The 13,902-nt window shown below is 40.8% G+C and overlaps 1 protein-coding gene across 2 annotated transcripts; it reads right to left on the bottom strand.

Annotated features, from left to right (window-relative positions):
• Positions 1–1,209: 1,209 nt before the first annotated feature.
• slc35e3 (solute carrier family 35 member E3) lies at positions 1,210–12,902 on the bottom strand. Of its 2 annotated transcripts, XM_033038280.1 has the most exons (5): positions 12,331–12,902; positions 8,971–9,081; positions 7,056–7,214; positions 5,341–5,423; positions 1,210–4,292 (listed from the first exon to the last, which is right to left on the bottom strand). In XM_033038280.1, exons 1-5 carry the CDS (start codon positions 12,733–12,735, stop codon positions 4,106–4,108), a joined length of 945 nt encoding a protein of 314 aa, XP_032894171.1. In that variant the 5' UTR covers positions 12,736–12,902; the 3' UTR covers positions 1,210–4,105. The 2 variants fall into 2 exon arrangements, with proteins under 2 accessions (XP_032894171.1, XP_032894172.1); XM_033038281.1 differs by lacking the exon at positions 8,971–9,081 and having other exon boundaries at positions 3,725–4,292; positions 12,331–12,874.
• Positions 12,903–13,902: the final 1,000 nt, after the last annotated feature.

Here is a 13,902-nt window from a genome sequence, read left to right as displayed (position 1 = left end):
AGGAATATTATTGAGGGGGTAGTAAGTTGCTTTTATTACAGCAGCACAAATTATGGAGAAACAGATTTAACTAATGTACTGTCAAAATGTTATTGTTTACCTAAATTGCTGAGCTTCCCTTTCCAAAGATGTTGCCCGACCTGCTGGAATTTCCAGCATTTTAAAAATTTTATACTAAACGCCAAATTGACTGATTGTGACAGATGTTAGGAATCAAATTCATGAACAAGTGTGAGAATTCAGTATCATTATCACCAGAGCAGAATTTCTATTTAAATGCCTGCTCCAAGATTGTTCCCTGTGCTCACTTAATGGGTGTGATAAAAAGAAATGCCAAATGCCAGGCAGTGGGAACTGCTTAATCCAGTTACGTTTAATAACAACTACCTTGCTTTAAAAGCCCATTCTACATGAAATGTGCTTCTCAGTTTGGTTGTCTGTTTGATCCCTCATACATGGAAAACTTGGAAAATTGGGAAATATAAACAGTGGCAGGTCAGGCAACTTCCGTGGGGATATCAGCAGTGATGATGTCTCAAATACTATCCTAATCATACTTATTTCACTTAACGCAAGAATATTTTTCCTTTCCTATTATGCAAATAGCTATTTAGATATTGCTATAGGTACACAAAATTGCTGGGGAAACTCAGCGGGTGCAGCAGCATCTATGGAGCGAAGGAAATAGGCGACGTTTCGGGCCGAAACCCTTCTTCAGACTGATGGGGGGTGGGGGGGGGGGAGAAAGAAGGAAAAGGGGAGGAGGAGGAGGAGCCCGAGGGCGGGCGGATGGGAGGGTGGGAGGAGACAGCTAGAGGGTTAAGGAAGGGGAGGAGACAGCAAGGGCTAGCAAAATTGGGAGAATTCAATGTTAATGCCATACGGACGCAAGGTCCCCAGACGGAATATGAGGTGCTGTTCCTCCAATTTCCGCTGTTGCTCACTCTGGCAAAGGAGGAGACCCAGGACAGAGAGGTCGGATTGGGAATGGGAGGGGGAGTTGAAGTGCTGAGCCACCGGGAGTTCAGGTAGGTTATTGCGGACTGAGCGGAGGTGTTCGGCGAAACGATCGCCCAACCTACGCTTGGTCTTTTATAACTGCACAACTATTGCTATAGTTGTGCAGTTATAAAATGTAACACTTAAATGCAAAAGTTTTTCAAATTTTTCTCAAATTGATCAGAAATTGCAAGTCAAGAAAAGCTCAAGTCACTTTGTAGGAATATAATATTTTAGACATTGTAAACATCACAGGCTTGAAGCCTACATTTTCATTTAAGCATATCACAGTTAAAGTATGCAATACATTACAAACGGTCATCTTCACATAATAGCTTCCATTTTACACAAAATTGCAGTTTTCTCCATTGGGTTTATCAGTTTAATAGCACACAGCATTGAAAAAAAATTTCAAATGTTCACAAACAGCTTTGTTATTAAAGCTGTAAAGTTAGGAAAATATGATTCTGTTTGGTCAGTACAGAACCAATAGTGCTTGTGGAAGATGATGGACTGGTAATAAGAAATAAATTCAATCGTTTTAACGAATCTGAAGTATCTAAAATTCTCCTATTTCATGGAGAGTAAATTTGTTTGCAATTTTCTCTGATGTTGGTTTACAATTAATCAATTTAGTAGATTTAAAGAGCATTCGAAGATAATTACTGGCTCGATAGATAGAATGCAATGTTTTTCCACAGAGATTAAAGAATGGACAGTACAAACCAAGTAAACAGATGGGACAAAACAATCTTGGATTTTTACCCCTTAATAAAGGTATCATTAATACTCTTCAAAATAGACTGCACTGTGGAACTGCATAAAACATTAGTTAGGCCACAGCCAGAATACCACGTATGGCTGTGTCCACCAGATCATAGCACATATTGCTAGTCTTGGTTTGAGTGGGGGGGGGGGGGGGGGGGGAAATAATAGTTCATAGAAGAGACTGGCTAGGTTGTTTTATTTGGAATAAAGGTGAAGGGTGGGTGATTTTAATGGAGCTGATTAAATTTTATGAGGCCTGGGCAAGAAGCAATTTCCGTTGACAAAGCAGAAGATAATAGCAAAGTGTCATATATTTAGTATATTAGCAGGACTAGAAGCAGGAATTGAGAAAAATAATGAGTCCTGGAACTCTCTACCCGGGAGGCAGAAATTCATTTTGGAAAAGTACCTGTTTGAGCACTCAGAAAGATCTCTCACCAGGTGAGAGATAGAGCTTTGAATTGGGACTAAACTAAATTGCACTAATTTTATTTGGCATTGACATTATGGGCCTAATGGCGAACTGTTCCATAAATTTCTATGATTATAAAAACGTCCTGCAGAGTCCAGTTTATTCAGACTATCAGTAAAGATCATTTCTAAAATTAGGTAACAATGGAAATCAATGATGGCACATGAAAATTGACAAATTTCATTGAAAAGTGGACTCTTTCTGTGATTCAAAAATATGCTATTTAATTGCTAATCTCTCCACTTTCTCAATGATGTAATACTAACCAAGTACCTAAAATCAGATCTACAGTGCATTCAGGAAGTATTCAGCCCGCCTCACTTTTTCTACATTTTGTTACGTTACACCCTTATTTTAAAATTGATTAAAAAGAAATAACTGAAATATCACACTTATAGTATTCAGACCCTTTGCTATAACACTCAAAATTAATCTTAGGTTCATCCTGTTTCCATTGATTATCCTTGAGATGTTTCTACAACTTGATTGGAGTCCACCAGTGGTAAATTAAATTGATTGGACATGATTTGGAAAGGCACACACCTGTCTGTATAAGGTCCCACAGTTGATAGTGCATGTCAAAGCGAAAACCAAGCCATGAAGACGAAGGAATTGTCCGTAGACTTCCGTGACAGCATTGTGTCGAGACACAGATCTGGGGAAGGGTATAAAACAATTTCTGCAGCATTGCAGGTCCCGAAGAACACAGTGGCCTCCGTCATTCTTAAATGGAAGAACTTTGGAACCACCAGGACTCTTCATAGAGCTGGCCGCCCGGCCAAACTGAGCAATTGGGGGAGAAGGGCCTTGGTCAGGGAGGTGACCAAGAACCCGATGGTCACTCTGACAGAGCTCCAGTATTCCTCTGTGGAGATGGGAGAAACTTCCAGAAGGACAATTATATCTGCAGCATTCCACCAATCAGGCCTTTATGGTAGAGTGGCCAGACGGAAATCACTTCTCAGTAAAAGGCACACGACAGCCCGCTTGGAGTTTGCAGAAAGACACCTAAAGGACTCTCAGATCATGAGAAACAAGATTTTCTGGTCTGATGAAACCAAGATTGAACTCTTTGGCCTGAATGCCAAGCGTCACGTCTGGAGGAAACCAGGCACCGCTCATCACCTGGCCAATACTAGACCTACGGTGAGGCATGGTGATGGCAGCATCATGCTGTGGGGATGTTTTTCAGCGGCAGGAACTGGGAGACTAGTCAGGATCAAGGGAAAGATGAACAGAGCAAAGTACAGAGAGATCCTTGATGAAAACCTGCTCCAGAACGTTCTAGTCCTCAGACTGGGGCGGAGGTTCACCTTCCAACATGACAGCAACCCCAAGCACACAGCCAAGACAGCGCAGGAGTGGCTTTGTGACAAGTCTGAATGTCCTTGAGTGGCCCAGCCAGAGCCCAAACTTGAACCCGATCGAACATCTCTGGAGAGACCTGAAAATAGCTGTACATCGACGCTCCCCATCCAACCTGACAGCTTGAGAGGATCTGCAGAGAAAAATGGGAGAAATTATCCAAATACAGGTGTGCCAAGCTTGTAGCGTCATACCCAAGAAGACTTGAAGCTGTAATCACTGCCAAAGGTGCCTCACAAAGTACTGAGCAAAGGGTCTGATACTTACGTAAATGTGATATTTCAGTTATTTCTTTGCAAACATTTCTAAACACGTGTTTTCACTTGTTTATTATGGGCTATTGTGTGTAGATTGATGATTAAAAAAATACATTTAATCCATTTTAGAATAAGGCTGTAACGTAACAAAATGGGAAAAATTGAAGAGGTCTGAATACTTTCTGAATGCACTGTAGATAACTAGCAGCACATTAAAAACATTATATGCACTAGAAGTAGTTTCTTATGGTCTTTGTGTCAACTTGCTCTTTTCTTCTTCCTGCTCACCAAGTTTGAAATGCGTGTAAAATAAAATACCAAACAATGTACACAGAATTCCTAGACCTTGATTAATTGAAAGAGGGTCTTTAAACAAAATGTATCCTCCAAGGAGGGTGATACAGAACTTGAAATGTCCAAACATATTATATCTGAAGTTTAAGTCAAGGAACAAAACAATGTTGTGCAACAATTATTCTATTGTATAAGAAACAAACGTACATGCTAATGGAAGGTCCTTCTGCATTTTATCAAAATTATTGCAAGGGACATTTGGTGAGAGTGCAGATGAATTTACATAATCGTTTGCCACAGGCGTGGTACCAGAAGACAGGAGGGAGGCCATTTAAAGGGAACAAGGACAAGCTAGAGCGCTACAGGAAATTAGACAAAATGCTGGAGTAACTCAGCGAGACAGGTAGAGAGAAGGAATGGGCGACGTTTCGGGTCAATACCCTTCTTCAGACGATGCTGCCTGTCCTGCGGAGTTACTCCAGCATTCTGTGTCTTCCTTCGATTTAAACCAGGATCTGCAGTTCTTTCCTACACGCTACAGGAAATTAAGTCCTTCCATAAGCTAGGGTTTTGTCCAACTCACCTCTACCCCATTGACGACATTGTCTTTGGAAATGATGCACAATAATATTCAATTATTTCAATCACACACGTAATTGTCACTTTGTCACATCTACCCTGGCAGTGAAATGTGCTACATGCTGGGAACTATATCCTGCACTCTGTATCTTCCTCTTTGCTCTATCTATTGTACTTAAAATTGGCTTGACTGTATTTATGTATGGTATACCTGATCCATCAGATACCATGCAAAACAAAGCTTTTCACTGTACATGCTGGAATATTTTGGATGCAATTCTTGAATGATTCTGGATAAGGCATATTCAATCATTCTATGCTCACTGGAGGCTATGTACTTCTGACTCAAAGGGAAATACAGTAACTTACAAACTCATTTATAGGAAAATGGAATTGGTAAAAACCTAATGCAGGTCACGGAATTCAAATTTGTAGGGAGAAAGAAAACTTATGTGGACTTTAGACCTTAGAAAATTTGTTGACACTCACATCAACCCAAATTTTATTTAAATCGAAATAATTCATGTAAAAAAGTAAAAACTGCAAAACGTATAGTTTCAGCAACACAGTGAATGACTATGACTTGGTAATAATACAGAAGGATACGTAACAGGCGAGGTATTTCCAATGATCCAGTAAATGGACAAATTCACCAAAAAGGCAATTATTCCAGAAAACACTACCATCACCTGCAAAATAAAAAGCTTACATTTATTTATCATGTTTTATTACAAATTAGTGGCGCAGAAAATGCAATTTTTACTATATTCCAAATAAATATAATTTAAACTCTGAGTGTTCTTGTCCTATTTTTTAAAGCACAAGTTATAAATGAAAGCAGAACTGTTTGCTGCTGGGCAATCAGATAAACTGGAACCCATCCCATTTGCAATATATATTTATAAAACTAAAGCTCCCTGCATCTTCAGTACATTGTAGTAATGATTCAGGCCAAGAACTGAATTTACAATCCCTGGATGTGATCGTTCCTGGTTTACAAATTGAATGGTTTTGCAGTCAATACTGTGCTCCCATGGCTTCCTTAGCACTTTGAAAGTTTATCATTCTCCTCCTCTGAGAGGATATATCATATGCACCTGGCTTAAAACTAGTTTGAGCTGGGCTCTTGGTCATTATTTTACTTTGAGCTCATTTTAGTCAATATGAAAAATGCACTCAACTAGCTATCTGGCATGCCAGCAAACATTCATATTATTACTCAGGCATTCTGATGGGGTGAGTATTTCCTCTCAACTTGAATATGGAATATGAATATAATAAAAACTAAGTCGGAATGCAAAGTCCAACATTTAAAACTAAATTGTTAGTTTCATTCAGCAAGGTCAAAAGAGTAGAGGAGAAATTAAAAATATCACATTGTTGCAACAAGATGTTCTTATGAAGTATGTGGTTAAAAAAACATGAAACTTAAAGGGCCTGTCCCAATTAGGCGATTTTTTTAGGCGACTGTTACAGTCGTAGCAGGTCGCTGAAAAAGCGGCGACTGGACCCCTCCCACGACAATGTCTACGACAACCAAACACCTAATCGACGTCAAGCTACCGACAACCGGAGACCCAATCGTCACGACTTAGGACGTCCACCTACGACCACACCTTCGATAACCTACGACCACACAAACAACATCCTACGACAACCGAAGTCAACCTACATCAACCCGCGACAAGCTACGACAAGCAACGACCCTGTTGGCGACAACTGAAGACAATTCAGTCGCCGGTTGACGTAGGTAGTCGCCCATGAAATTCACCGAAGTCAGCACCCGGCGACAACCTGCATCATCCTGGCGACAACCTACGACAGCACCTACGAAAGGAGAAGCCAAGCTACGTCAAGCCCACAGTCGCCAAAAAGTTTTGAACATTTCAAAATCCAGCGGCAACCAGAAAAACATCACGACTCTTTACACGACTTGAGAAGACTACTCACGACCCCGCGACCATGTGAAAACAGCCAAGTCGCCTGTAGTCGCCGAAAAAAATTGCCTAAGTGGGACAGGCCCTTTATTTCTTTGTAGGGCAGCGAATACAGAAGGGACTTGTGTTCAGTGGGTCCTCAAAGTATTCTTTACTTAAGCAGTAATAGTTCTTTGATTAACAGTGCATTAAATGACATTTGTAATCTGTACATCACTTTTGTACTACTTCAAATACATTGGAGACCACTTTAATTTCGATTAGATGTAGCAGTTTTAAATATTCTGGTCTTTCACGCTTGACAAAGAAAATCTTAAATTTCAGTACTCCCGATATTTTTTTAAATTGCACAAATAATGATACCAAATATTGAAGCAATCTTACCAATGCTGTAGTGGACCAATTTCCAAAAATTCCCCCGTCTCCAATCACTGGTTCAAAAAAGGGAACAACAAACATAAGAATGGCAGAGGACATCGGAGCCTGGTAATATAGGAGCTGCATAGAGTTCACTTGTAGTTCATGTTGTTTGGCTCCTACCCACTAAAAAGCCAAAAAGAAACACTATTGTGCACATTAGTAAATAACCATCATCAAGTTGTTCATCTGAGCCTGATAATAATAATACCAATAATACTAATTCCCAGATCCAGCAATCTATGCATTTACATTTACATTTACAAGATTTGCAATCACATTTACAAGAAGTGTCAGGTGAGAATTAACTCTCACAATCTATTCAAATGAACAGATAATGGAAAACCTCGGCTCAATGAAGCAGCACCACGTTAGGAAGCTATCTCTTTAATTTCACATTGGAAAATAATGTCACCACGCCAATTTAGTTTGTTTTGTTTGCCTTAATTATGCAGACATTAAAAAGTTCCACAGCAATATCAATACACTTGTGGCCTGAAGGAAAGAATGGTTGGCACAAACTAAAAGTGTTTATTTCCAGAACAGCAACACTATCATGTATATTTTTAGTGTCAGTTTGACATATAATACATTGGCTTTCTGGAAAGATAAGGTTTCATAGCAGGATAACTAATCGGTAACACTTTGGAATTCTTCCATGTCCAGCCTCAGTTAACTCAACACTGATCAGAAACTAAATTATGGATCTTACTGGCATTTGTGGCACATTCGTTTTTTCGAATTCAGAGAAAAATAATATTCTCATGGAAGGATTTTTTTTACAATGGGCAAAATGCACACCTGCTAAGGGGCCTCAAGGGAAATAAAGCACCATACTGATTTCAGTAGCACTTGACATTGGCGTTGACTTCTCACTGCTATGCCAAAACACTTTCTGAAACACCACATATCCAAAACAGAAACAATTCACAAATAAAAATTAAAATAAATAGTTTGTTGGCATTAAAAACGAAATTACCAGGATTTGGAAAGCCTTATGTAACTTGCAAAATTAAGTCTTTGTGAAACCTACTTATAACAATTCCAAATATATAAAGCAGTCACCCAAAATTGAAGATCGTAGACATACCTACTATTAAAAATTGCATTTATGTGACACTCGTGATATCAGTCCATGTTACTTTGCAGACAATTAAATCATTATGACAATTGAAATGCAAGAAATGCAGAACTGCAAAATCCCACAAACAACAAAGTGATAATGACCAGATAACATTAGCCAAGAGATAAAGTTAGCTAAAAATTGACCGGGATCCCAGTGATAACTTCCAACTCTTCTTTGAAATAGTGGAGTGGGATCATTTATGTCCATCTAAGTGAAGACAGGGCCGTGGTTTAATGAATAGATTTTTATTCATTAAACCAAGTTTTATCAGATAGATGGATGGTGCTCAGAAACAGTGTTGTACTCTTTCAGTACACTGAGGTACATCCTAGGTAGTTCAAGTCTCTGAAGTAGGGCTTGAGCCCACAGCCTTTAAGATTTGAGACTACTATCAACTGAGCCACAGATAACACTTGTTAAGTATCTGGGAAACCATCCTTTGAAAATAATTAAAGAATTGCAAAAGAGAAAGTAAATTGCTCAAATCACTCAAGATATTTAATATTACATTTAAAATTTACTTACTTGAATAATCTTGTAAAATCATGGTAAACTAATTTGTTAAATAGAGTTAAATAATTTTTTGAAGAAACACTTGGAAGAAAAATTGGTCTTATCTTTGAAACTGCCTTCAAGTTTTTATCATCGTCCTGCTGTTCTCTCAAAAACATTGGATTCTTCAGAATCTCGAAGTTTATATTGTGAGCAAGGAGCATTTCATTACAAAACTATAAAGAAAGTATCAGAACTACTAACCACTTGATACAGAGAAGTAACCAAAATACCAAGAGTTGCAAATAGTATTCCCAGAAAATTAAACTGCACGTCAAAGTAAGAGTTCAGAACTACACCCAACGTAATAGGGATCTGCAATAAATAGGAGATGATTAGATCAGAATATTTACAACTTTACAGCTAGTACTAACTATGGCATCTCCCAGGGAGATGGTCTAAAAACAATGAGCTAAACATTTATAGATGGAATTTACATTTCGAAAAGCAACAATTGTAACTTTCAGAATATTTAATGTAAAAGTCTATTCATTAACTTGTTTACGAAATATTGTGAAAAAACAAATTTCAAGAGTTCTTCCAGTAATTTTACTGATGATGACGCATCTAAAAGGCAAGCTCTGTAAAAGTGTTGATTCAAGCAAAAGATTATTTTCACAATAAACTCTTCATGGAAAGCACAGTGCTAGTTATTCATTCTCCGTTATTTCCCCCATGTATTAAACTCGTAGTCATGAACATTTACTTATATTCACTTCTAATGGGGGGCTTTAAACTTTCCATAACTGCACATTAGAACATTCAGTGCTACAGTATGCATAATCATTTATGGTATTCGAGGTTGAAAAGCAGAGTACAGATACTGGAAATCTGATATTAAAACAGAAAACGATAGAAAAACTCGGCAAGTCGGGCATACATCTGTTGAGAGTGGAATTTGGAGTTAAGTTTTGAAGTAAAATATTTTGTCAAGCTTACATAAAATCGTAGATTCGTATTGCATGGAAACAGGCCATTCAGCCCAACTTGTCCATGCCGACCAGAGGGCACCTGTACTGACCCTTCTGCATCATGGGGGCACTGTTTCCAGTGCTTCCTTCAAACTCACCAGGTCTACCAGAAAAAAAAAATTATACTACGGTGCAACATTTAAGCAAATGAATTAACCATGCATTGAGGTATTATTAGGAGTGAATTCCAACAGATATAAAAAATCTTCTACCAAAGCCCCGAGGAGCTGGATTATTAGAGTTTGACGGTATTCCTCCGATTAAATGCCTGAAGATGTTTAGAAAAGGTTGAGAGGTTTCCCACAACTAATTTTGTTCAATGGGACGGAAAACAGGCCATTCAGCCCAACATGTCTGCGCCAGTCTGTTAACGGTCATCCATCCGTTCAGGGTTATATGGATAACTCTCCATTCACCAACAATTAAACTTGAGCTGGCAATTGCTAGTCTTATTTCTGTTCTGCATTACTTGTGGATATGATGTCAGTCTAACTGATTCCGTCTGCCTGCATATAGTTTGTATTCTATTGCCTGCCTGTTTATTTGTCTAAATGCCTTTTAAACATAGCTATCGCATCTGGTTCTATCACCTCCACTGGTGTTCCAGGCACCTATCAGCTGGTGTAAAAAGACGGCGCACAAATCTCTTTTAAACTTTTCCCCTCTACCACATATCTACACCCTCTAGTATTTGACATTTCCACTCTGAGAAACATAGAAAATAGGTGCAGGAGTAGGCCATTCGGCCCTTCGAGCCTGCACCGCCATTCAATATGATGATGGCTGATCATCCAAATCAATATCCCATACCTGCCTTCTCTCCATACCCCCTGATCCCTTTAGCCACAAGGGCCACATCTAACTCCCTCTTAAATCTAGCCAATGAACTGGCCTCAACTACCTTCTGTGGCAGAGAATTCCACAGATTCACCACTCTCTGTGTAAAAAATGATTCTCTCATCTCGGTTTTAAAAGACTCCCCTCTTATCCTTAAACTGTGTCCCCTTGTTCTGGACTTCCCCAACATCAGGAATAATCTTCCTGCATCTAGCCTGTCCAACCCCTTAAGAATTTTGTGCGTTTCTATAAGACCCCCCCTCAATCTTCTAAATTCTAGCGTGTACAAGCCAAGTCTCTCCAGTCTTTCTTCATATGAAAGTCCTGCCATCCCAGGAATCAGCCTGGTGAACCTTCTCTGTACTCCCTCTCTATGGCAAGAATGTCTTTCCTCAGATTAGGAGACCAAAACTGTACGCAATACTCCAGGTGTGGTCTCACCAAGACCCTGTACAACTGAAGAAGGGTTTCGGCCCGAAACGTCGCCTATTTCCTTCGCTCCATAGATGCTGCTGCACCCGCTGAGTTCCTCCAGCAATTTTGTGTACCAACTGCAGTAGAACCTCCCTGCTCTTATACTCAAATCATTTTGCTATGAATGCTAACATACCATTCGAGAAAAAGATTGTGTCTGCCTATATTGTATGTGCTTTTCATAATTGGTTACCAAATTCATTTGTGGAGGCTGGAACTGCAGATGCTGATTTAAACTGAAGATGGACACAAAATGTTGGAGTAACTCAGCGGGACAGGCAGCATCTCTGAACCTCGTTTTGGGTCGAGACCCTTCTTCAGAATTTATCTGCTCTGTTTATCTGCATAGCAACAGTTTCATTTGTAATTTTTGTAAACATATTATAACATTGTGATATGCTATCCAGACATGGGATTCTGTTTTAGCAAAAGGGGAGCAAGAGGAAGAATCTGTTTTAGCAAACTGGTAAAAATAAATTCAGGTGGTAAATCTTTGATATAAAATAACGATTGAGAATGTTAAAGCCTGAAAACCCAAGAAACTTGTCAAAAAGCGGCTGACAAATACACACAAATAATGTTAGGGAAAATAACATCAATTGGTTAAAGATGAGAATAGAGGGAAATTATTTTCTAAGGAAACAATTAATCTCAAATGAGCTCAAGAACTCAACTGTAAAGGTAACAAAGGCTTTTTAGCAGATTGTTTGGCTATTCATTGATATTTTACACAAATATCTGGAAAAGGGCCTTACAACGATGAAATAAATTGGCCATAAAATAATTGTTCCCTACAACGATATCAGACTGAACACTGCATTAATTCAGGGTTAATTCTAAATACAGTACTCACGACCGTTTGCCGTTTTGTCCTACATATACTGTTTCTAAAATCCAAGTGGCTTGTCACATTGTAAATCGGTACAAATAGTTTCAACCTGTCAGAAATAGAAACCGAAGGTAGACACTAAAAGCTGGAGTCACTCAGCGGGTCAGACAGCATCTCTGGAGAAAAGGAATATTTGAGGTTTCGGGTCGAGACCCTGCTTCAGGCTTTTTGCGTCTATCTTCGGTTTAAACCAGCAGTTCCTTCCCACAGATAAAAGTAAGCATCTCCGTCCAAAGAATCAAATTTGCAGACTTCGTTTTAATACTTGTCAAAACTTCAGGTGAGTGCCTGGGGAACATTTGCTAATTCTTCTAAATGCCCAGTTTTTATAAGACAGTGAATAATGCGAGAGTATCAGACAGGCAGAATAAGTTTACCTTGTGTCCTCCTTACCAGTGTCAGCTTTATCTTGGTGGAGAAAGTTTTCTTGTAGTAGAAGGTCTGGATGCCAATGATGACCGGCGTGGTCATGGCCTTGGCCAGCTGGTAGGTGCCGATGGTGTTGTTCTGCAGGGACAGGTTGGTGAAGACAACGAAGCCGCAGAAGCTGAGCGCCAGCAGCAGGACCCTGCTGGGCCGCAGGCTCTTGGGGCAGAAGAGGCCGAACGCCTGGCAGAGCCACAGCCCCAGGGCGGTCATGACAAAGTGCACCAGGGTCAGGCTCATGTTGGGGAAGCCGTACTGCACGTAGATCCACTTGTTCACCAGGACGATGCAGATGGACGAGGCCAGGTTGACCAGCAGCCCGAGCACCAGGCGCCCGCTGCCGCGCAGCTTCAGCGCCTCCGAGACGGCCATGACCCGGCCTGAGGCCCTCCCTCGCAACGAGAAAACTCAGCCCCGCTCCCCGCTACCTCCACGCCATTGCCACCCCACGCCGGCCCTCGATTGCTGGCAAACACCGAACGGAGGGCGGGCGGGCGGAGCGTCCTTTCCCCGGCTTCATACAACGCGTCCCTCCTCCTCAGCCCGCACCTCCCTTGCCCCCGCCCCATCCCATTGCCCCGCCTTGTCCAGAGGATGTTTGTCTGTGCCTTGAAGGGTTCAACCGTGGTTTATTTGTCACATATGCAACTGCACAGTGAAATTCGTTTTGCATATATATATATTACACATGCAGGCGCCTCATTTTTGGCACCGTTATTCAAAGTGCAGTCGGCTCAAACGCTCGATGTACTGGAGCAGTTCCCACAAACCGACATCCCCCTCCTCTCCTAGTCCGACTATCTTTGCGTTGAGGGGTGGGTGGGGGCTCCTCCTGCAGAGATGTAACACCGGTACTTATACCCAAAGATCCTATAGCGGAGCTCTGCTATATGATCTTTGCTTATACCTCTTCCCTTGTAGCCGCCTGAGGCATTACCCCGGGTCACCTTAGTTTCTACTTGCTCTTGCTCCTCTCGTCTGGCGTCTCCAGCTCCCTCACGGTTACGCCGTCCGATGAGCCTTTGAGAAAGTCTAAGAAAGCTCGGCATTTATCACTTTTCAGCCTGTCTCCCAATTTTTAATCCCTACACCTCCTCCCGCACATCCATTCAGGGACACCACCATTCCTTCCAGGTGAGATAGAAATCCAGAGAATGGAGCAGCTGGGCTTGTACACTCTGGAGTTTAGAAGGATGAGAGGAAATCTCATTGAAACATATAAGATCGTTAAGGGTTTGGACACACTAGAGGCAGGAAACATGTTCCCGATGTTGGGGGAGTCCAGAACCAGGGGTCACAGTTTAAGAATAAGGGGCAAGCCATTTAGAACGGAGACGAGGAAACACCTTTTCTCACAGAGAGTTGTGAGTCTGTGGAATTCCCTGCCTCAGAGGGCGGTAGAGGCAGGTTCTCTGGATGCTTTCAATAGAGCTAGATAGGGCTCTTAAAAATAGCGGAGTCGGGGGATATGGGGAGAAGGCAGGAACGGGGTACTGATTGAGGATGATCGGCCATGATCACGTTGAATGACGGTGCTGG

Source organism: Amblyraja radiata, chromosome 19 (assembly GCF_010909765.2).
Source record: "Amblyraja radiata isolate CabotCenter1 chromosome 19, sAmbRad1.1.pri, whole genome shotgun sequence".
NCBI classification, from domain to species: Eukaryota; Metazoa; Chordata; class Chondrichthyes; order Rajiformes; family Rajidae; genus Amblyraja; species Amblyraja radiata.
Note: the sequence above shows the minus strand (reverse complement) of the source record. Positions and strands in the feature narration are given on the sequence as shown.